The 24771-nt window shown below is 39.1% G+C and overlaps 1 protein-coding gene across 1 annotated transcript; it reads right to left on the bottom strand.

Moving 5' to 3' along the window:
- Window positions 1–407: 407 nt before the first annotated feature.
- DYNLT5 (dynein light chain Tctex-type family member 5) lies at window positions 408–24492 on the bottom strand. The gene is made up of 4 exons (XM_046020416.1): window positions 24374–24492; window positions 8058–8149; window positions 1664–1788; window positions 408–611 (listed from the first exon to the last, which is right to left on the bottom strand). The coding sequence occupies exons 1-4, from the start codon at window positions 24490–24492 to the stop codon at window positions 408–410; spliced, it is 540 nt and encodes a 179-aa protein (XP_045876372.1).
- Between the last annotated feature and the right edge of the window lie 279 nt (window positions 24493–24771).

Consider the following 24771-nt stretch of genomic DNA (forward strand, 5'->3'; position numbering starts at 1 on the left):
TTCACTTATTTGTGGAGCATAACAAAAAAGGTGGAGGAAATGGGGAGATGGAGAGGAGAATGGAGTTGAGAGAAATTGGAAGGGGAGATGAACCATGAGAGACTATGGACTCTGAAAAACAACCTGAGGGTTTTGAAGGGGCGGGGGGTGGGAGGTTGGGGGAAGCAGATGGTGGGTAATAGAGAGGGCACGTATTGCATGGAGCACTGGGTGTGGTGCAAAAACAATGAATACTGTTACACTGAAAATAAACAAATTAAAAAAAAAGAGAGAAGAAAAAGTCCAAAAATTCCAGTCGTTTGAAATATTAGTGTTGTTTCTTTCTCAAACTTTTGGACAGTAAAGCTTTTGTGTACCTAGATATGGTCTATTTTGATTTAAAAAAGTAAGAACTGATTTCTTTTCAGTCACTCGAAGTAAACTGCATAGACGTTTGCAAGAGCAAAGAGAGAAGAATTTCTGAAAACAGAAGATGAAAAGGTGTCACTTTTAGGATCCCAGAGGCACCTGCTTCCAATAAGAATGCTCTGACTCTTCCGTTGTCCGATGTGAACAATTACAATTAGCTTGTACCGTGGAATCATTAGGTCCTTGACCTGGGTTTTAATAACCTAGAAATTGAAAGAAGAACAGCAAAAAAATGTCCTTACTTAGTCACTCTGCAACTTAGGAGTCTTTATCTTTGTCATAAATATGGTGGATTTAAGAAAATCACATGATGTGTTATAGATATTTTTAGTAACTGTTGTAGAAACTTCACTATGATTTCCTTTAAGCACCGTTCTCCTGAGATAGGACATTTAGAGACAAAATTAGAGCACCAGCAATAAATCTACATTTTCTAAGACACATGAAAAAACTGTAATCCAGAGAACAGGATTTAAAGGATTTATTACATTCTTTGAAAATCTATGTTAAGACAGCTTCCCTTCACAGAATGTTGGCGTGAGAGTTATACCACCTTGTTTACATCTAATTAAGGGAGCACACGTCTGGAGTCTCCTGTAATAGGACTAACCATGAATGTTTATTAAAGAGCTTGTTATAAAGAAGAAAGTAAAGAAAACCTAATGGAGTGCCAGCACTTTAGTTGATAAAAATAGAAATGTATTTAAAGACCACAATATCTGTATTCGATGGTACTCAAGGAAACTAGCCTGAACGAGAGAAAATGATCACTAAAATATATCTTTGGCAATAAATTTTTTTTTCTTCCTAAGATTTTGTTTATTTATTTGACAGAGATCACAAGTAGGCAGAGAGGCAGGCAGAGAGAGAAGGAGAAGCAGGCTACCTGCTGAGCAGAGAGCCCAATGTGGGGCTCGATCCCAGGACCCTGAGATCATGACCTGAGCCGAAGGCAGAGGCTTTAACCCACTGAGCCACCCAGGTGCCCCGGCAATAAATTTTTTAAATAAATGGGCATTTGTAAACATTTTTTAAACAAAATACATGCAAAATGATACACATAATAGTTGTCTTAGGCAAAGGCTTTTTACTCATACACACACACGCACACACACTCACAGAATATGACCCCGTAAATATTTTCATAAAATATAAATAAGCGTTTTTACTGCTACTGCAAATTAATTGCCTTCATCAAAAAGTAAGCGGTTGTCCTCTTAACAATATTCTAATTAACCCTGGGAAAATCATATACCTCAGAAATTGTTTTCGCCATCTGTCTACAGAGCTCTGGTTCATATTGCTCTTCTTGCAGATAGTTAGTTAACACATCTTTCAGGATTTGATTGACAATGACCACAGGAAAATGTTGGGTGGGACCTGAAAATACAGATGAAATTTCCAAGTGATTTCAAATATTCTCCGCCCACCCATCGTCTAATCAAAAGAGTACTGAATCATGGAGAGACATTTCATCTTCTGGGTGGCCTCTATTTAAGGAAAAAATGGTCTTAATTAGGCTTCCAGACAGGTTCTCTGGCAAAGGACCAGAAGAAAACACACTCTGCCATTTATTAGACTACCTAAAGAGTGTGGTCAATACCATTGAGATTTGATATTGAAAGTCTCCTCCTTCCCAGTTCCCACTATTAATGACTTAAAGTCTCAACATCTTTCTAACTCACCCCCAGCTCTTATAACCCCAGCTTTTTGTCTCCAATCTATGTATTCCACACTGCAACTGGAGGGGTCGCTCTAAAACCCAGATCTGGTTATGACAGTTCCTGCAGCAAAGTCTAAGGTCCAGCGCCTCTAACCCCTTTGCCCCCTACCAGAGCCCTCTCTGTGGCCGCTGCTCCAGTCTCTTGAACTTCATCTGTCTTTCAAGGGATGCTTGCGGACATTTGTTCTTGCCCCTCTTTTCAAGGGGGATAGCCTCCCCTATCTTGTTCATCTGAGAAATATCCACTCACGTTTCAAGGCCAGCTGATATGTCTTCTTCTCCAGGCAGCCTTCCTCTTCTCCTCAGGTTAAAAAAAAAAAATCATCCCTTCTTTTCAGTACTCCCAATTCTCTGGGTCCCCACTGCTCCAAATCCACCTAACAATAGCTAAAGCATTTCTGCCTTTCTCCCTGGTGAAATGGTAAGCTAGATCAGATTTTATCCTCCTCAGAGTCTAATACAATGCAAAAGGCAGAAGAAAGGTTTAATGTGTGATTTCCGAATTTAAATAGAAGTAAACATTGTATAAGGAATAATCATAGTACAGATAATAACTACTTTCATTGAGCATTTTTTTACATATCATGTACTGTGATAAGTATATATTTATTACCTTACATAATCTTGCAATAAATCATTGGGGTGAATTTTATTGTTATCTCCATTTCACACATGGGAAACAGAGGGTTAATTACATTCAGTAACTTGCCCAGAATCACAGAGTGGCAGAGCTGGGAGGTACTTCCTGTTTTATCTGACTAGAGCTTATATTCTTAACCACATTTAGTCCATGTTCACAGCAGAGGCGTCAGATGGATCTTCTTTATTCTGCATCCCAGGAATCGTCTCTGTCCCTCCTGGGAGTATTAACCTCATCATCTCTCTGCCATTGCATGACACGCACATGTGCCGGAGCCTGGCGTAGAGTGACTCTGTCCTGAGTTGCTGAATTGATCCAGATAAAGGACTGAGATCCAGAATTATATTCAATTCTATTTTACTTAGTCATTAGTATTGTTTCGTTGTTTATTTTCAATGACTGTATCAGGGTCTCAAGACATATAAGGCACACTAAAAGTAGGAAACTGGAGGATTTACTAAAGAGATTCTTTAGGAAGTTCCAAACAGGAAACAGGACGAAAGGATAGTGCAGTGTCCCTTGGTTAGTGACACAGAGGGTGTCATCCCATCCTAACACACGCTTGAGGGGTCTGAGAAGGGAACTCTTACTAGATCCATTAGAGGCACATGGAGAGCTCTCCCTTGAGGGCAGCTATGCCTTTCCACTGATGGACGCAAAAAGCGTGAGATGAACCCACTGTCAGGGCTTGGGGGAAATTAAGGCCCCAGCTCACACTCCTTCCCCACTCTGACTTCCCACTGAAGTCCTCCACTGGCCAGACTTAGCTGGACGTTTACAGCCTGGGCTGTACTTGAGTTAGGTCAGTCTCCTGGGGCTCAATACATAGTATTTGTATTTTGATGATTATGTAGGTATTGTTCAGTTAAATCATCCTGGGGGAATGCGTCTGGATTGTTAAAGGGAGAGACACCTGATACAATGAGTATGAGGATTAACTCCAATATTTAGTTAGTAGGAATCTGTGTTCTGTAGGACAGACAAGCAGTTATAAACATGGTAGCCTTGTAGGTTTACAACTCTAGGCTGGTCCTGACTGCTCCCATCTCATGGGGTCAGAGATAGGGCACCAGCCCGTGTGGGCAAGTTCCTAGGCACCTACAAGCCTCTGTGGATCTTTTACATTTCCATTTGCATTCTTGAGTGAAACAAGGCTAAATTTGAGAGTGGTTTCCCTTTCTATTCAAGGAGGTTTTTTTTTTTTTTTATTAACATTTAATGTATAATTTGTTTCAGGGGTACAGGTCTGTGAATCATCAGTCTTACACAATTCACAGCACTCCCCATAACACGTACCCTCCCCAATGTCCATCACGCAGCCACCCCATCCCTCTGTCCCTCCTCCCCTCCAGCAACCCTCAGTTTATTTCCTGAGATTAAGAGTCTTTTATAGTTTCTCTCCCTCTCTGGTTTCATCTTGTTTCATTTTTCCCTCCCTTCCCCTATGCAAGAAATTTACAGATGATATTACTGGCTTGGACTAAATGAAATAGGTTATGTATATTCTAACTATACCTTTCTGTTGTTCACTCCCTCCTACCAAGCACGCATATTGCATATACCTTGACCTACACCACTCACATGGAACTTAATTTGGCCACATATTAGAGTAACTTGTATGCATCATTTCCTTCAGCAAACAGTAAATTCCCTCAATGCAGATATTTGGGGACAGCCTCTTGCCTCCTAGGAGAGGAGAAGTTTTTCAACTCTAAGCAGATAGTTCTTTAGGATCTGCTATTGCCTCTTTGAGCCCAAGTCCAGGTTATGGTAGATGGCCCAAGCCAGGCCAATTAGAATCCTTTCTCAGAATTTTGATTTTAAACTGGAACTAGGGGGGAAAAAGCCAACCTCCTTCTGGTGACAAAAGTTATCACATGTGATCCTGAGGAACTGTAGAAGGCCATGACTCTCACCATGGAGAGGAAGGCAGGCCATGGTGAGAAAAGGAGGCCCACACCCAGCTTTGTGCTGGAAAGACAGAATCCTGGTTGCCCCTGAGTCCCTGTTTCCAGTAGCTCCTACTGTCTAGCTGTACCAATTTCCTTTCTGCCCTGGGCTTTGCGGTTTTTAAAAAAAATCTCATTAACTAGATCCTATTTTGAAATATAGTCATGGACTATTCTTTTCTCATTTTCTTTTCTCATTGTTTTATGACCTCTCCCCTATGCAGCCAGAATTATCCCTTGCCTTGCTCAGGCTGGGACGCTGAGATGCAAAGACAAAGAAGACGTGGATGTTCAGCTTTTGGCTTCCCAAAAGATCTCCCTAATCTACCTTCAGATTCAACTAATGGGAATGGCAAAATTTTTTCTTTTCCTTTTCTTTCTTTTTTGAATGGATTTTTTTTCTTTAAGGGAAAAGTATTTTTAGAAATCGAAAAGCAAAGATCTGAAGAAAGGTTGGAATGAAAAAAAATAAAGGAAAGGAAAACAAAAGAAAAGAAAAAAAAGAAAAGAAACAATTGTTACAAAAATATTACAAAAATATATTTAAGGCAGAATAGATAAAAATTTGGTTATTTAATATTTCTGTGGGCCAGCTTCCCCAAATTGGGGTAAGAATTCTCATGTATTGTTTTTTGTTAGGATTAAATGAGGTAAAATATTTAAAACTTTTAGAATAGTGCCTGCCATGCACAACTCCCCCCTACTCTTGAGGTATTATTATTAGTGTGGTTGTTATCCTTGCTATGTCATGTTGAGGGAGGAGATATTGCAGAGAAAGCAACAAGATCGGATGAGGGTGTAAGTAGGGAGGCAGTGAGACCTCCACAGTCAGGAAGGACCCTAGCGGGTAGAGGGAAGTCAGGGGAGAGAGGCTGACAGTTTCTGTCCATGAGAGCATCTGATGACAGGGCCTGATCACCCCATGGAAGCTGAGCTCAAATGATGTCTCTCTCTCTCTCCATCTTCAGGTTCTACTTTTTGTTATGTTGTCTACATTTTCAGGCAGGTTGTCTCGATGTGGCAACAAAAATATAGCCACCACTGACCTCCTGCTTACAGTCAGTGTTTTAAAAGAATCAGATACTTCTAATTAATTAATGAGAAAGTTTAAATGGTGTTTTATTACAAGAAATATGCTTTGATTTTTCCATTCCCCTTTTTTCTTTCATTAATTATACTTATGCTTTCATCTCATTCCGGCTATAATTACTCAGATAAAGGGAGGACAAAAATACTAAGCATTTAAAATGTGTTTAGATGATGCAAATATTATTGGATAGACTGTGAAAAATTAAACACAATAATGCTGATGATTGACAGGTTCCCCCCCCCCCCCACATAATATCTTGGGAAGTATGGTGTTGTGTAGATATGAAAGAAAATCTTTACAAAGGTCCACAGAGTACCTCTCAGATGCAAAATAAACTCAGAAACACGTAGCATTGGAAATACATTTTTGTCTGAGTCTTAATAAGATGGCTAGTTGAATGCTTAAGAAATGAATTGCTAAGCATGAAAGACTTTGATCCTAAAGGAATAATTCACATGACTTTTTGTAAGAAAATATGGGAAATAACTTTATACTAAGCTATTTCTAACATTACTCTTCTAACTTGGTTCAACACTTAGTACTTCTAAAATTGGTAAGATAGAAAAAAAAGAAATAAAATTGATAAGATGATTTAGTTTTTTTATTAAAGGAAATACATTATGAAAATATATCCTTATGAAGAAGAAACACAGGACTTCATAGTTCAAGTCTTTTATCTTGTCAAAATCTAATTCAAACCATTTCAGTGTGCAGAGCCCAATGTCATAGGCATTGAATGGTTAAGATCTTTTAGTTACAAGTGGAGGAATACCTGACCCAAACCTAGCTTGCCTAATGAAAAGTCTACGAACAGATAGCTGAATTTAGGACTCAAATAATGATGTTAGGATTTGGTTCTCTCCCAGTCTCAGGCTTCATGTGTTGGGGCAAGATGGCAAAAGCTCACATAGCCGTACTTCTTTCAAGTTTCAGAACCTAATCGGCTTCTTCAACAGCCCCAACAACATTGTCTATGTTGAAACTCAAGGCTTTGATCGCCTTGACCTATCAAAGGGTCATATGCTATCCCAGAATTAGTCACTGTTGTATCTTTGAAGCTAGTGTCGGCTTGAGCAGAATGTTAGGGACCAAAAGTGGTACTGATGCAGCAGTGGGCTTCCCCAAAGGAAACTGGGTAAGTTTACCAGAAGGATTGGAAAATTATGCTGGATGGCAGGAATATTAATTGTCTACCCCAGGCACTGTGAGAATACCAGGAGACTGACTAATTACGGAGCCTTGTAATCCATGTAGTCTTGGGGATTAATGTAGAGAACAGCTACAAGGCCTAATGGGATGCACTGATGGTCTATAATTTTTTTGAAGTTAACTGGCTACAGATGGAACCACTCTGGCCCATAGAGTCCTTCCTTTGGTCATTGGCAAGTCTCTGTGGAATTTCTATATAGCAGTAATTATATACAGTGAGCAGATAATAGTGGGCAGGTACACATTTAGAGAAAACAAGTTGGTCTATGAGAAAACATGAATGGGAAAATGTATTCACTGTGGACTCCATCTGGGCGTATAGGGGCAGGTGCAAAGATCTTTGTTTTCAAAGACCCAAAACCTCAGTGGAAAGGGATAAACACCTCTGTCAACGAGGGACCAGAAATCATTTGCTTTGACTTTGAAGTCTTCCCCCCCCACCCCCCACCTATCAACAACATTGGTTGGGTTTGCTGGATAAAACTTCAATGCATATATCTTTCCTTTAACTTGAGCATATATAAAATAACTGTACAAGGATAATCCAGATATACCCAGAAATGAAATTCTTGGTCTAGTACTATACAATACACATCAAAGCTGCCCAGTGATTTGCTTGGGATTTAGGAAACAGTGATAAAGAAAACTAAGCAATGGGTGTTGGCCCCAACCTTGCAGAAGAAGAAATTAAAAAATCATCAAATCACTTAATTGCAACCCCTTATATTGTGCTAGTATTGAAGATATGACCATGTTATCAGATACTATTTTAAGTAAATAATGAGATTAGAAGTTTAAAATAAGGGGGCACCCGGGTGGCTCAGTTGGTTGAGTGGCCAACTGATGATTGCACTCAGGTCATGGTCTTGGGGTCATGGGAGGGAACCCCGTGTTGAGCTCTGTGTGTTCAGCAGAGTACACTTGAGATTCTTGTTCCCTCTTCCTCTGCCCCTACCCCCCAAATAAATGAATAAATAAATAAATAAAATCTTAAAAAAAAAGAAGTTTAAAATAGGAACGAATGATAAAATAACAGACCCAACTGATAGGTGTTTTCCATCTGAACTGTAAGGCGAGAGACCTCATCACCCTGGCTAGGTTCATCCGTATAACACACAGTACTCCTGGAGCTAAAAGCAAAGGAGAAGACAAATTTCAATAGTTATGATAATAATAACAACAAAACACGTTGTGGCTTTTAGCAAAAATGTTACAAAGGTAAAGTTTCTCTAAGAATATTTTAAGCAAGTCTCCGTATCAAATGTCCCAATGTCTAAAGTCTAAAACATTTTAGAGAGGGAACCATCAAGACCTAGAGAAGTTACTTGGAACAGGTCTCCATGTAGTGGTTGAAGCCCAGTGCAGCCCAGTGAAGCCCAAGGCATCTGACTATGCAGAAAGTGATCATGAGTTGGTCTCTTCGAAAAGCCATTGCGAAAGCCATCTCCACCACAGTGCAAAGGCTCTCTCCTCAAAGTGGACAAAACTAACAAAAGGGACTGGAGAATATAGGAGGAAGCTTAAAATCCTGGGAAACAACTATATATGCTATTAAACTTCATAAAAGTTCACAAGTTCACTCTTAAACATACCACACAAAATCCTGTTAGTAGAAAAAAGAAAAACAAGAAACGACAATTCACCCAAACTCTTGCAAATCATAAGCATTTTCAACATTTCAACATTAAGAAAGGGTTTTGGCTTGGTTACCAAGGCAATATAAGCTTATCCAGGTGCTGAACAGGAGACCCAAGCAAAGAGGAGCCCCTAATGTCCCTCCAGCACCACTTAATTCTCCTTAGGTCAGAGAAAATTCAACTGTCACTAATGGCAGTCTCAGCTCTACCCCCAAGTCTCTCCACCTGTGAAAATGGAAGTTAAGACAGATGTCATTTCAAAGGAGATACTACAATAGCATGTGTGTGGTTATGTGTGTGTGTTTAGAATGACCACTTTTCTAAGCAGGCTATGGTTTTTGCCTTAATTAAATGACAGATATTTGTTCTTAATCTTTTGGGATTTTTTTTTTTTTTTCTCTGCAAGGAGATTAAAATACTTAGTTTTCAGCTGTTTGGAATGAGTAAACTTTTTGCAAATGATATTTTAAGAAAATCACAGATAATCTGTTTAAAAAATCCTTAATACAATTTGTGTAATAAATGAAGGTTTACCCACCCAACCCAAGAAATCGATGTAAGTAATTATGGCTGCATTTTCACGATAGATTTCTGGATTAGTGATTTAGTCCTCATTCTTGTAACACCTGCTTTCCCCAGTTTTCTGCTGCCCTTTGAAGTAGCAACCAACCTGTTTGGCCACATGGGCTGCAGGTGTTGTGGGCAGTACCCACAGAAGATGATCGCTTCTGCTCAGAAAACCCTACGTTGCAAAAGCCCCCGATCTGAAGATAAACCAGCCTGTCCTGATATTATATATGCTACTTTTCACTTTGCAAAAACATTTTCCAGCAAGGATCTCATTTTACCTTCACAAGACTGTCTTAAGTTAGTAAACAAGTTATTCTACCCATTTCAGAGATAAAAGGAATGAGGCAAAGGGCTTACTGCCATACGGGTAGGAAAGGCAGACTCGGATTTCAAACATCCTATTTACCTCCCCTTAACAAAGTCTCATACACGATCATTTCAGACAGAATGAAAATCGGGACAACAACCACCTGAAATCATTAATGACTGCATTTGAAACTTACTTGCACAAATACAGCAGGTGTTAATGAAAACCCAGTTTCTCTTAATTTCTCTTCTACTGAACACCTTGTTAAAAATTCATAGAAAGAGAAGTAGTATTGGTACAAAACTCAAAGTAGCATAAGTTGGAAGTCTCAGACAAAAATCAAACAACGATTTCTTTTTTCACAAACGGTCCTCAGTATTACTTTGTTTCATGTTACTGAAAAGTTGATAATCAGTGCAGTAGTGTTTATCAGTATGAAACTGGAAAGTGTCATAAGGGCAGTTTAAAAAAACCCGCTGGCTGAAGAGAGGTGTGCAAACAGGAGTTGCAGACTGACTTTTCAAAACTTGTGAAGGTGATTCTATTCCGTGCCTTTTCAATTTCCACAGTAATCATGCAAACGCTGCATCCTCATTATAAAAAGTTCAAAACATAGAAAAGTATAAAGACTAAAGTAAAATTAAACAAAACATTACTAACCCCAGTGGTTACCTAACCACCATTTACATAACAAAAATCTTTTTAGACATGACTGTGCATATGGGAGCATATGATAGATGCTTGGCTTTTTTTCTTTTCCTTCACTTGAAAATGTATCATGGATTACTTTCTGTGTTGATAGTAATCTACATCAATATTTTAAACATCAAGACAGTATTTAATATATGAACATACTACATTTTATTTACCCTCTTGTTCTTCTGGAAATCTAGGCTGTTTCCAAAACACCATTGTTGTGAAGAAAGCTGTGGTAAACATCGTGGTGGGGACTGCCTGCCATTTGCTCTCCAGTGTTCTCTCCTTCTTCATTGGTAGCAGAACTCTAAGTGAGTGGAGATATTTCTCTCTACACTAAAGACAAATTCTTGGATTTCTTTGGTGTTATTGTGGCCACATGGCTTGTAAGCCAATGAGATGTAAGAGGAAATTTTTGTTAAAATCCTGAGAGAGTTTCCCCAAAAGAATGAATTCAGTCAAGAGAAGCCTGTTTATATCCTTGATGACTGGAATGTGGATATGATGGCAAGAGTTTAGCAGCCATCTTGGGTTTTGAGATGACCTTATAAATTATACATCGGGAAGAGAGAAGAAGCCTAGGTCCCTGAATTGCTTTCCTCCAGACTTTTTACATAAGAGAAAAACACAGTTCTATTTTGTTTAAGTCACTAATTTTTTAAAAAGATTTTATTTGACAGAGAGAGAGCGATCACAAGCAGGCAGAGAGGCAGGCAGAAAGAGAGTGGGGAGCAGGCTCCCTGCTGAGCAGAGAGCCCTATGCAGGGCTCAATCCCAGGGCCCTGAGATCATGACCTGAGCCGAAGGCAGAGGCTTAACCCACTGAGCCACCCAGGCGCCCCTAAGTCACTAATTAAAAAAAATATTATAAGAAGCATTATATAATACTGATACAAATTCTAACTGATACAGAATTTGTTACTTGGAAGTGGGATGTTGCAAGTACTGGAGGACAAGACTTGGACTTAGTTTTGAGAAGGAGCTAAGGCTTCAGAGAATGGCATTTTAGATATTTTGCTGTAACCTGGCATCCTTTCTCATGCAGAAAGGAAAACATTTGGTTCATCTATTGTTTTCTGTACCATGTATCCACTAAAACTATACCTTCACGGCAAATTACAGAAAATTTTTACTTGCTACCTTAAAAACACTCTGTTTATGATATTTTTTGAAACTGAGATCTGCTTAAAATGAGATGGGCTGGAAAAAGGAAGAGTGAAGAGAAAACAAAGAGCTGAACAGAAAAAATAAAATATTTATTCCTTGACAAAGAAACAGAAGGAAGAGATAAAATATTAAAAGTGCTTGCAATCTGGGTAGCTAATTTGAAACCGAATATGAGCTCGATAAATGTTGAGAAATAAAAAAGATTCTGTATTTGAAAACGGGAAATGACTGAGAGCAGTTTAGAATACTGACTTGGAAAATAAGCAGTATATATTTTCTATTTGATAAACAACTTTACTCAAGCCCTTTGAAATTTTTACAAATAAAAATGTGAGATGCTCAAAAAGCAACTGTATAATTTTAATTACCAGTGCTGTATACACAGCAGAAAATATTTATTGGGTATACGTCCAACATTACAAGTGGCTACATTTCAGTTGTCTATGACCAGACTTCCCATAGTTTATAATAATAATCCTTCTAGATAGATACATGATCTCATTGCAAAGGGAATGCTGTAGTTGATCTTATTTTTGAAATGTGAAAAATGCTCTTGCTGTCTGTGTCTCATCAACTTATTGGCATTTAGGGAGGAACAATTGGCAAAACGTGTCCAAGAGAGTTGTCCAGTTTTAGGAAGGAAGGTAGATGGAAAGTAAACACAGAGAAACTGAAAATCTGGCAGATTTTTCAGATACGGGTGAAAACAAGGAACAAATCAACCAATGTTATTCTAAGGAGAAGAGTAACAATTTGTAACCCAGTGCAAGTTTCAGTAATACTTGGAAGCAAATCTTCTACTGCTGAGGACAGACATGGCCATTAACCTGGACGCAGAACTAGCTGCCTGAAGTTGGTCCACAATAACAAAAAGAACCCTTCTCTATTGTATCTGATTGACACTGAAAACATCCATGCCCACCCAACAGCCTGTGTTCTGATTATGCAGGAAAGAGGCAAAAGGAAAATTAGCTAAGCAGTTGAAATATGTTTACTCTTGGATGAAATTCAGTTCTCCTGAAACAGCTTACAAAGGTATTTGCTGGTCATTCCTTGAATTACACCGAATAAATACAAGGCTTGTCTTATTATCATGAATGTTAGACACAGAAGTAATTTCAATGAAATCTCACAGCCTCAATAGTATCTAATTATTATTGAGAATTCATGTCCAGACATTTTCACGCCATTATTACTGAGATGTTTGGAAGCTGCGGTAAGAGATAATATTTGAATGTATAACTGGCCTTGGAACCATTAATTCAGTAGATTAAGAAAGTCAGAATATCATCTCTTTCTTCCATTTGTAACCAGAAAATGCCTGGAACTATCATATTTTGAATGGTATCATTTAAGCAGTTTTCCCGCCTAAATCTGTTACTGAAGTTATGTGCTGCCTCCCAGTGGAGATATTTCAGAGTGCACAGAGTAAAAAGAAGGCTTCAGGATGTACACACGTCGACTTTGGTTCTTCTGTTTTCTCTCATTCTTTCAACAAATATTTATGGCTCATAAGGGGCAGACTGGTGATACAAAGAAAAGTTATTCCCGGTGCTCAAGAAACAAGATATTGCAAACAACATGAAATATGCATAAAGGCTCACTTAGTTGAGAACTTTCTGCCTCAAAACATCCACATTTTATGAATGTTATGTGTAGAGCAAAAACATACCAGCTCTTCCCCTCTCACTAGAAGATGGAAGTTATCTAGCAAGGTAATTTCGTTTTGTGGCCATTTAGTTTATAGCTAGTTTGCTGGATCCTTATGTAGTTTTGAGATATTTTATTCTCATTACTGGCCCCATCATGCCCGTAAGAGAAAGGCTATAATACAAAGAAAGGGCAAGATACATTCTCGTAAATGAGAGAGGAGAGAAAATGACAACGAATGTGTTCTTGTAGGACATATTTCTCAAGAGTAGGAATGCTTCTGAAGGACAAAAGAATAAACCACACAACCTATAGAAAATCTAGTTCTGATGTGACCGAAGATTATCCAGGAAAGGTGACTGACCAGATAGAATAATTTTGAGTGTCTGGATAGAAAATCAGAGCGTCTGAAGCCCACTGAACTAACGTTCACTCAAGAGAAAGTGAGGTTAAAGCCAAAGGCAGCTGATGAAAAATTCTGTTGGCTCCTGGATGAATGGATAGATTAAAAGTTGCATTGACCTTGGCAATCATCTCTCAGCTGAGGCTGAGAGTATGGGTCCCACGGATACCACCGCACAACTACCACCGCAAAACTACAGAGAACATGAAGGAGTGTGGTCTATCTCAACAGATTTTCAACAAATAAAAGTGTTCTTTCTTTAACAATTATTTTTATTTATTAGAAAGGAAGAGAGAGCACAAGCAGGGGGAGCAGCAGGCAGAGATAGAGGAAGAAGCAGGTTCCCTGCTAAGCAGGGAGCCCGATGTGGGGCTTCATGTGGGGCTGGAACCCAGGACCCCAGGGATCATGACCAGAGCAGAAGGCAGACGCTCAACTGACTGAGCCACCCAGACGCCCCTCTTTTATTTTTTTTTTAATAGATGCACAATGGAGTGCTTTAGCAAGAAGGTAAAAGTATACCGTGTTCTAAAATTTTGAGAATTTAACAATTCCATTGCTGTAAATGGAATTTACAGTTGTGTTTTCAAGACGAAAGTCCTTAGTCACCTGGACTTAACAGCTCCGTGGACCTGGGAACATAACCTGTCTGTGAGCAACACAACTTGTTTGTTCAGGAATTAGTATCCTGCAATAATTAGTCATTCAAAAAATACTTACTGAGTTGCTATTATGTTCCAGGCTCTCTTCTAGGTTCAAAAAATACTTACTGAGTTGCTATTATGTTCCAGGCTCTCTTCTAGGTTCTTGGGATCCCAAAATGAAACAAATAAAGATCTTTGCCCTCATGGAACTTAGTGAGAAGGGACAGATCATAGACAATAAAATACTAACCCAGTACATTATATACTCTTTTAGAAAGCGATAAATGCTACAGGGGAAAGAATTGCTTCATTAAGGGGCCTTGAAAGTAGATGGAGGAGAGGGTGCTGCTTGCCGTTTTCAATAGAATGGTCAAGATAGGCTTCCATGAACAAAGACTTGAAGCAGGCGAGGAAAGGCACCGTGTGGATAGCTGAGGGAAGAGGGTGTCAGGGAGAGGGAAAAGCCTATGCCCAGGGTTGGAGAAAGGAGGCTTCTTGGTATTTCTGCAGAAGTGCATAAAGGCCAGAGTAGCAGGAGCAGAGGGAGCGAGCAGGAGGGTGAAGGAGATGAGGTTCCGAAGGTGGTAGGCAGTTAGATCATATGGAGCTTTGTGCACCACTGTAAAACCCCGGCTTTCCCTCTGATCAAGTGGGAGCCCACAGAGAGTTTTGAGCTGAGGAACAGCAAGATCTGCTTTAGTTTACAGGGATAGCTCCAACTGCTATTTTGAGAATAGACTATAGGCTGGCAGGTGTAAAAACAGGGAGACCGGTCAGGAAACTTTTATAGTAATCCAGGGGAGAGAGGACAGTAACTGCTATGGACCAAATTTTGCCTCCCCAAAATTCATATGTGGAAGACTTATTGCCCTACCATGTGACCATATCGGAGCTACTGCCTTTAATAAGTTAATTAAGGTTAAGTGAGGTCACAGGGGTAAAGTCCTGAGCCAAAAATATTGGAGGCTTTCTATTAGAGGAAGAGACACCAGGGTTCTCTGTCCATCATGTGAAGACACAGTGGAGAGGTACCCCTCTACAAGCTGGGAAGAGGCAGACACAAGAACCTGACCATGTTGGCATCATGATTTTAAGACTTTCTGATTTCAGATTTCACAGCTCCAGGACTGTGAAAAAAAAAAATCAATTCCTATTATTTAAGCTGCCCAATCTATGGTATTTTATTATGACAACCTGAGCCGACTAACACAGTGGTTCAGACTGAGATAGAAGCTGTGGGGGGATAGTGGTCAGTAGTTAGGTTCTGGATATATTTTCCAAGTTGATTCAACAGAATTTCCTGAGGCATAGGAAGGGGGGGCAGTTAGATAGAGAGTTCAGTTGAGAGCTTGTTTGAGATGGTTACCATATGCTGAAGTAGAAGGTCAATAGGCAGTCAGATCCATGAGTGTGGGTTTTGGGAAAGTTATGAAGGTTGGAGATGTAAATTTGGGGGCATAATACTATGTCTCAGTCATGAGCCTAGAGGAGATTCCTGAGGGGATAAGTGCAGGACAAGAGGAGAATAGGACAAAGGACTGCTCTCTGAGGCACTCCAACATTAACTTCTCTGGGGAGAAGACAGGAAGCAGGAAGAAGACGGAGAAGGGGGAACCCATGAGGTAGAAGGTAAATAGCAAAGTGTGTGTCCTGAAGACAGGTGAAGAACTTGTTTCTGGGGAAAAGAGTGCTTAGTGGACAGTGCTAAATGCTGACAGGTCAAGTAAGATGAGGACTGACCACTGGATTAGCAACGTGAGTCATGATCTTGGTAAGAGCAGCACCACAAGTTCAAGGACAGTCTGTTTTGTTCACGATGGTATCTTTAGCACTTAGCACAATGCCATGACCCAGGCAACAAAAATGTTTTTAATGAATAAAAGGAATGATACTTTAAAAAAAAAGTAATGATACTGTTGTCCTTATGATTCTCATTTTATAGATGACGTAGTAAGGCTCAAAGAAAATTAAATAGTAGCTGGGTAAGTAGATCTGGTATTCGAACACAGGTCTCATTTGACTCCAAAGTTCTTTGTGATAATAATAATTAATATTTGCTCTGTTTTTAGATGTGCCAAGAACCATTCTAGGTGTTTCCATATATTCGTTTAATAAATTCTCACCATACCCCAGAGCAACAATGACTACTTATAACCCACTCTATAGAAGAAGAAGCTGGGGTAAAGCGGGCTCAATAACTTATGCAAAATCAGCTGAAGTGCTCAAGCTGGAACTTGACCCCAGCCAGTCTATGCAGAACCCATCTCTGAGCCACTCCATTCGACTCCCTGGCTATGCTGTGGCTCTTCCATTCCCTCCTTTAGAAACACTGTACTAGTTAGCCGGAGCTGCCACAAAAAAGTACCATAGATCAGGTGGCCTGAACCCCAGAAATGCATTACCTCAGTTCTGGAGGCTGAATGTTTGAGAACAAGGTGTCAGATCGCTTGGTTGCTTCTGAGGCAAGAGGGGTCGGTTCCCGGTGCAGATGGCTGTCTTCTCTGTCTTCACATCCTCTCCTTCTATGTGTATTTGTGTCGAAATTTATTTTTCTTAGAAGGATACCAGTCATGTTGGATTAGAACCTAATCTAATGGGTTCATTTAAACTTAACTACCTCTTTAAAGACGCTGTTAGCAGGGAAGGTCACATCCTGAAGTACTTGGGGGTGAGGACTTCAGTATGAACTTGGCAGCCACAGCGCAGTTTGGCCCAGGAGTGTGGGGAGCGCACCTTTCGGCCCATAGGACAACACTTTCCTGACATCTCCAAATTCTTGGGTCAGAGAACTGCAGATTATTTGCTCTGTTGTTTGGGAGTTGTGGTCATCTGGGAAGTTACTCAGTCTCACCAAGTGTCCTCAGTATATGGGGAGAATAGGGCATGCACATACTTATTTTTTCTAAACACTGTTGGATTTATTTGCTGAATGGATATTTGTTTTCATTCTCATTTGTCTAGCAAATACCCACATTTGGTATCATTCTCCCTTCTTATATTCTGCCATTCAGATGGATGCAAAACGGTATCTTGCTTTAATTTGCATTTTTCTTATTCCAAGTGAGTTCGAGCATCTCTTTATAGTCCAGTTTTCAACCATCTCTTCATATTCTGCTTGGCCATTTGGGCTTTGCCTCTGCAAACTGCTATTTATCTTCTTTGACTATTTTTTTTTTATTGTCAATGTGCATGATTTAAAAAAATATCTTCTGCTGGCCTATTAACTGTGTCTATTGTATTTTTTATTGAACAGAAATGCTAAGTTATTGTAGTTATATTTATCAAGTTTTTTTCTTTATGGTTTTGTTTTTTCATTTTAGGATCTTATTTGAGAACTCTTTCCCTAGCCACAGGACACAAAGACATTCTCCGAAACTTCCTTCTATTAGCTTTATAGCTTCCCACACAGCAGTCTTCCATGGGAAATCTACTAGGAAAATGGTATAGGGAAGAATCTCACCTCATTTTCTTTCACCTAGTGAGCTATTTTTCTCCCAACACCATCTATTAAAAAACCCATAATTTCCCCATTGCTTGTATGTGATGTTTCCATATAATCAGGAATCTATTTCTGAGGTTTCTATGTGTTTCATTGGTCTGTTTCTCTGTTCATGCACCTGTCTATTCCTGCATTTATTATCATTTTTTACTTTCTAAAATTTTGTGAGATATCTTAAGACTTGATCACATTCCCAGGGCAGTTTTTACAAAGATGCCAATGAAGGATTATGTACAAAGATGTTCCATGTGGCATGTGAAACCCAATCTGTATGTCCATCCCTAGGGGAATGGATACAAACATATGTGACATTAAAAACTACTATGCCACAGGAGCGCCTGGGTGGCTTAATCCACAGTGGATTAAGCCTCTGCCTTCAGCTCAGGTCCTGGGATTGAGTCCCGCATCAGGCTGTCTGCTTGGCGGGGAGCCTGCTTCCCCTCTCTCTCTGCCTACTTGTGATCTCTCTCTCTCTGTGTCAAATAAATAAATAAATAAATAAAATCTTCAAAAACAACAACTACAATGCCACAGTAAGAAGCAAAGCATTAGAATCCCTAGTTACATGAGCTAATAAAAAAAGTGAAAATGTAGAACAAGATAAATGAAAGTGAGAAAACAAAATGAGATTTATAGCACAACACCATTTATGTCAGTCAAAATCTTTGGTAAGTACTTGTTCTGCATTCTTTTATGAGGTGGTCAGTCAGGTGCGGCACAGAAGGAGACGGCGGAGGAGACGCTGAGGAAAACACAGCTTGCTGTACTCACAGATCCTAGAGATAAGAGACATGCCAAGCCATGCAGGGCTCTGTGGAAAAGCACCAGGGTGTCAAGACGCAGAGGACTGGGGCAAGGGAGAGGCAGTGCTAGAGCCTTAATTGGGGTTTCTGAAGAAAAGGCAAAACTGGGCACAGGAAACAGTTTAAGACTGGCTAGTCTGAAAAAATTTGGTGGGCTAGAGGACTTGGCTCTAGGCATTAAGGCAGAGAAATACTGTGTACTGAGTGTTGGGGGACATGTACGGGGTGGGGGGTGGTGGTGGGTGGCTCTGGGTTGGATAGTTGCATATTAAAAGCATGGTCCCTGCTGAGACCTTGGCTAGCTTCAAGAACTGGTTAGACAGTGGGACGGGCAGTCCCTCTTCAGCCAGAAAGATTTCTTAAAAAATGCCAAAATAACATAATGCACAGAAAATTTAAAAAAATCTATGTATGTATACTTATATATGTGTATTTTATTTATTTATTTATTTATTTATTTGAGACAGAGACAGTGAGAGAGAGCGTGAGAGGGGAGAAGGTGAGAGGGAGAAGCAGGCTCTCCATGGAGCTGGGAGCCTGATGTGGGACTTGATCCCAGGACTCTGGGATCATGACCTGAGCTGAAGGCAGTTGCTTAACCAACTGAGCCACCCAGGCACCCTATATATGTGTATTCTTATGGCATATGTTGTGCTATGTGTATTAGAGTGGGTACCTTTTGAGAATCGAGAGCGAAGTGGGGAAGGGGAAGATGAGGGACAATCAGATAAATACCGGGTTCTCGCCCATACTGGTGATGAAAATGTGCTATGGAATGAAGAGTATTTTCAACATCTGCTCCTGAGAGAAATAAGATAATATATGAGATAACTGGAGATCATAAAAGTATCTTCTCTACTTAACCCACAGGATTTTTATGAGAATCATATAGGTATTGTATGTGAAACAGTTTCATAATCTATCAAGGCCAACCCGATATTAGTTTTTACTATGGTTTAATTTGGGATCATGGCCATTTCAGTTTTCTCAAGCTTCTCTCTCTTTGAAGGGGGGAAGCTATACTTCATCCAGGTCTTTTGGGGGCATTCATTTTATTTAGATGGCAAGAGAATTTATCAAAATCAGGAAACAGTTTGGGCAACATCATTTTTTTTTTTTTAACTGCGTAAGACCAGCTCACAGTAGTCTAGGTTGAAATCATAGGATAAATTCATCACGTTTAAAATTCCTTGCTCACCACCAGATTATAAACTCTCCAGGAGCAGTGTCTGGAACTTACTCACTGGTCAATAAATAGTTATCTCAAATGAAGTAATGATTGCAGTATTTTCCACTTTTGCAGGAAAAAAAATTTCAGGTGGGTTTCATTTTACTTGAAACAAATGACCTTCTCCAGAGTAGAACTCTACAGTTAGTTACCTTTCCATGACCAACGTGTGGCACAGTAATTGGTACAGAGTAACAGCTCAGGAAACCTTGAATAAATGAATGGGTAAAAGAATATCTTGTGCCCAACTGGGGTGTTAGATGTCACCAGTGGGTTTAAACAGAGAGCAGTGGGATCCATACTCAAAGTTCTTATAACACGACATCACTGTAATTTCGGTGTGAGACCAAAGAGAGACATTTTTAGTCCCCAACCTTAGGCCTGACCTACTAGGTGAACTACTGACCTCAGAAAAAATAAGCTTGGCTATCCTGTCACATTATCCTGGGAAAGTCTCTTAACCTCAGGCTTCTGTTTTCATTTTAAGAACATGTGAGTAACACATCTGTTCAAATACTGTTTGAAGGCTGCCAAAGGCTGAGCTTCCAATAAGAAAGATGCCATTGTCATGACCTGCTCTTATCCATGGATGGGAAACCACATTCAGTTGAATGAATAGAACAGTTTCTTAATGTAAGTTACACATAGATAGCCAATTTTCAGAAAATGAGAATACTTTCTTCTACACAAAAGCCCATTTTGCCACTTGCTAATTCTGTAGCTTTGGAACCTCAGCCTTTCTAGGATTCTGTTTCTTCCTTTGCAAAACGGGGATGGTAACAGCATCTATCTTTGTGGGCAGGGTCAACAAACATTTCTGTAAAATGCCATCTAGCAAATATTCTGGCTTTATGAGTCTTATGTTTTCTACTGGACCCACTCCCCCCTATAGTGTGAAAGCAACCAGAGATGATACATGAATAGGAACATGGCTGTGTTCCAATACAAGTTTATTGATGGATACTGAAATCTGCATTTTTATTAACATCACAGGATAAAAATATTAAAAAAATTCTTTTCAACCATGTAAAAACCATACTTAGCTGGGGGACTATACAAAAACAGGTGGTATGTTGGACTTGGCCCTTGGGTCATAGTTTGCCACCCACTGCTACAGAGGTTCTGTGACACTCAAAGTCATAGTGAGGGTTCAATAAATGTTAGCTATTTTCAGCCTTATGACTATCAGTTATTTATGTGGAAAAGCAAACACAATTCAAAATTATAGATGAAGTATGATGACAACTAGAAAGGTATAAAAAGAAATATGTTGACATGCTCACAGTTACAATGCTGGGAGAGTAAGATCCAGCTTAAGAGGTTTCTTATTTTAAGAATAAGACATAAAAATTACATTATAATGAAAACATAATTTAAATAAAAAAGATTCAGCCCTAAAAAGAGTTAACAGTAATTGTGCTGAATATAAATTCAATCCTTCTTTCATAATTCAGAAGGCACCTGGGATATGCATTATGTCCAGGGATCAGTGTTAAGAACCACTTAATACTGTTAAACAATGTAGACATAGAAACCAAGACTGGAGGGCTGAATCTATACCGATTTTTCACCACACCCAAGAAGTGGCTTCCCAGGTAGGCCTACCTCTACTCTTCTTTGCCTACCTTATCAGTATGTTTACTGCTATAAGGCAAATAAATCCACAACCTAACAAGAAGACAGGCAAGAAACCAGCCAAATACAGTAGCATCTAGAAGAGAAAAGCAGCAGGAGCAGAAAGGAAGAACATCCAAATGGAAGTGGAAGTGGTTATAGTTGAGTGGTTTGGAGAAAGCTTCCTAGAAAGGTTGAGTTGGAGCTAAATCCAGGAGAAGGAGGAGAATGAAGCCAGTGTAACAAGAACATTCCAGACAAGGGTACCCCTGAGAAAGCAACATGGGGCAATGGCAGGAGGCAAGACAGAGCATTGAAGGATTATAAATGTGGAAGTTAAGTATGGCCAGAGAGTAGGACGCAAGCAGGATAGAGGAGAACACAGCGGTTGAGAAGTAGGCAAAGATCTCTGACCCTATAAGCCTTACTCATGATTTAGGACTCTATCCTAGTCACTAATTGTTTATTGACCATAAACCTCAGTTATTTCATGGTAAAATGGTGAGAATGAGGTCTACCTAGTAGGATTAATGCTGGGGCTATTAAATGAGATGATATATTTTGTCCTCTGTATATTTCAGGATAAGTTTTATCTATTGAAATTGATCTAGTCAAAAAATTGTTTTTGCCACTTCGGAAAACAGTGTGGAGATTCCTTAAGAAATTAAAAATAGAGCTACCCTATGACCCTGCAATTGCACTACTGGGTATTTACCCCAAAGACACACATGTAGAGAAAAGAAGGGCCATCTGTACCCCAATGTTCATAGCAGCAATGGCCACAGTCGCCAAACTGTGGAAAGAACCAAGATGTCCTTCTACAGACGAATGGCTAAAGAAGATATGGTCCATATATACTATGGAGTATTATGCCTCCATCAGAAAGGATGAATAACCAACTTTTGCATCAGCGTGGATGGGACTGGAGGAGATTATGCTGAGTGAAATAAGTCAAGCAGAGAGAGTCAAGTATCATATGGTTTCACTTACTTGTGGAGCATAAGGAATAACACAGAGGACATTGGGAGATGGAGAGGAGAAGTGAGATGGGAGAAGTCCGAGGGGGAGACAAACCATGAGAGACTGTGGACTCTGAGAAAAAATTTTTTTTTTTTGTTTTTGTTTTTTTTTTTTAAAGATTTATTTTTTTGACAGATAGAGATTACAAGTAGGCAGAGAGGCAGGCAGAGAGAGAGAGAGGAGGAAGCAGGCTCCCAGCCAAGCAGAGAGCCCGATGCGGGGCTTGATCCCAGGACCCTGGGATCATGACCTGAGCCGAATGCAGAGGCTTTAACCCACTGAGCCACCCAGGTGCCCCGAAAAAATTGTTTTTAAATAACTTTCAAAAGAAAGGTATATGTTTTTTCCTTGAAACTCTGCAATTTCAAAACAATGCCTCCATTTGATAGCCATGAAATTTCAGAATTTCAAAACAATGTCTCCGTTTGATAGCCACTGAAATTTCAGAATTTTTTTTGCTGGTCAAAGACTCACTTCATGTAGGAGAACCACTGGCAAAGTCGTCCCAGACAGTGCTGAAGAACTCGAAAGTAAGTTGGCAGCCTCCCAAATGACCTCTGTACTGTGAGGGCACTTGGAAGCTGGTCATTCATTTTCTAAGGAAAAAATATTCAAATAGAGGGCCCATTCTGAATGTTCTGAGAGTCTGAATTTCTAACTTTGAAATACATCAGTGAAATGATCTCCTAACTGTATTTATCAGTGAAAAATGTATCCTCCTGTGTTGGTAACACGATTTCTGTATTTTTGTTACTTTTAATTTGTATATATATTTCATCAGTTAAAGATGGACAGTCTCTAATTATTCAAATTTGGCCACATTCTGCTTCTATATGACTTTCTAATTTGCTTTGAAAGGCAAGATGTAAATGAAAAGGATGCAAGTAGGAATGACAGTTTAGTCTTCAGACAAGAGCAGTTTCTCTTTAAATCACAAAAATATGATTTATGTCAGGCTATTAATACAAATTTTTTTGGAAAACTTGAATTTAAGCTAACAAATATTTTAAAATAAACTTAAAAAGAACTTTTACCTTGAAATATTGGAAATAGAGGCCAAAATGGCTAGCATCAGAAGCAAAAGTTGCAGAGGTTAATTTTTCTCCCAGCTTTAGCTCTGACCTTGGCTGGGATTGCTACTTCTTTACATTTCCTATCTGTAAAAGGGTTGGAAAGTTGAATTTTAAGTAAGTACATTATTAACACACTCTGAGAGTAGAAAGTAGAAAGATTGGGTTTCCGGATTATAATGTAAATCTATTCTAGTTTTTCTGGTCTCTGCTCTGTAGGACACACCAGCTTCTGCTGCCCATCCTTGCACACCCTTCAATACCACAGAAATTGATAAGAAGGAAAGTTTATTATATAAGTTTATTAACCTCTGCATTAGATAATTTGTTTTGTTTTCTTCCCAATGGCAATCAAAAAGAAATGTCATGCAAGTATTAAAAATTAATTAATCTTTTTAAGAGAGCAAATACAATATGTAGCAAGAGCCAAAAAATGTACTTACTACCTTATTATATTTCTGGAAAGAAAATAAGCAGAAACTTATTATATAATGAAAAAGAAAAAAACAAAATGGAAACAAACTTAAAATGCCCAAGAATTGGGACATGGTTAACTAACCCAGACTTATAAACAGACAAAATATTATGCAGTCATTTAAAAGGATATGGGGAAAACTATTGAAAATATATTACAAAATTTGTATAAAATAATGCTAAATGCCATATATATATATATAGAGAGAGAGAGAGAAAGACTATAAAATGCAAAATCTATGCATTTATGTGATACTGAGTAGAAGAATTCAGGATACACATAAGAAGAAGCCAGTCTATATTGCATATGGTATTTCTTTTGGGTAGATGATTTTTTGGGGGGTGCTCTTTGAAATGGTACAAAATGCTGCTGGAATCAACATACCACTTAGATTTTCCCACTCTCTTTTTCTTTCTTTTAAAAAATATAGCCCCAAAAGATGACTCAAAATGTTGTACTTGCCCATCTTCTCCCTTTTTATGTCCCAAAGGAAATTTTTTTTCTTCTGATAAGCAGTATGCACTGGTTATTCAATAACTGAATTTAGGTCATTAGACATTCGGTTACTCACTTTTTGGTGTACCCGTGAAGTTCCTTCTGCCGGAATTCACGACCACTTAGAGAAGACACACTCCCTCTTTTCCTTACTGAATGAGTCATTCTGTCTTTAGCAATGTCTGACATCATCATAACCTCGGAAAAACAACGTCTGTAAAATAGCAGATGAATGATCTGAAAACATTTTGGTTAATATAACACAGAGACTCATTCTAGATTAAAAAACACAGACCGTTCTTCTACCATTTGTATGGTTTCCTTAATAGTGATTTTTAGTAGATGTTGTTATTCTGGTCAGTATAATTGGAAACATGATAACTATGATAACTTTCATCTATGCAATAGCATAATTCACATAAGCAGATATTAAAGTGCAGCAAAATGCTTAAGAGCAGAAGAGGTTAAGTCTCT

The sequence above is a fragment of the Meles meles genome, chromosome 1 (genome assembly GCF_922984935.1).
Source record: "Meles meles chromosome 1, mMelMel3.1 paternal haplotype, whole genome shotgun sequence".
Classification (NCBI taxonomy): domain Eukaryota; kingdom Metazoa; phylum Chordata; class Mammalia; order Carnivora; family Mustelidae; genus Meles; species Meles meles.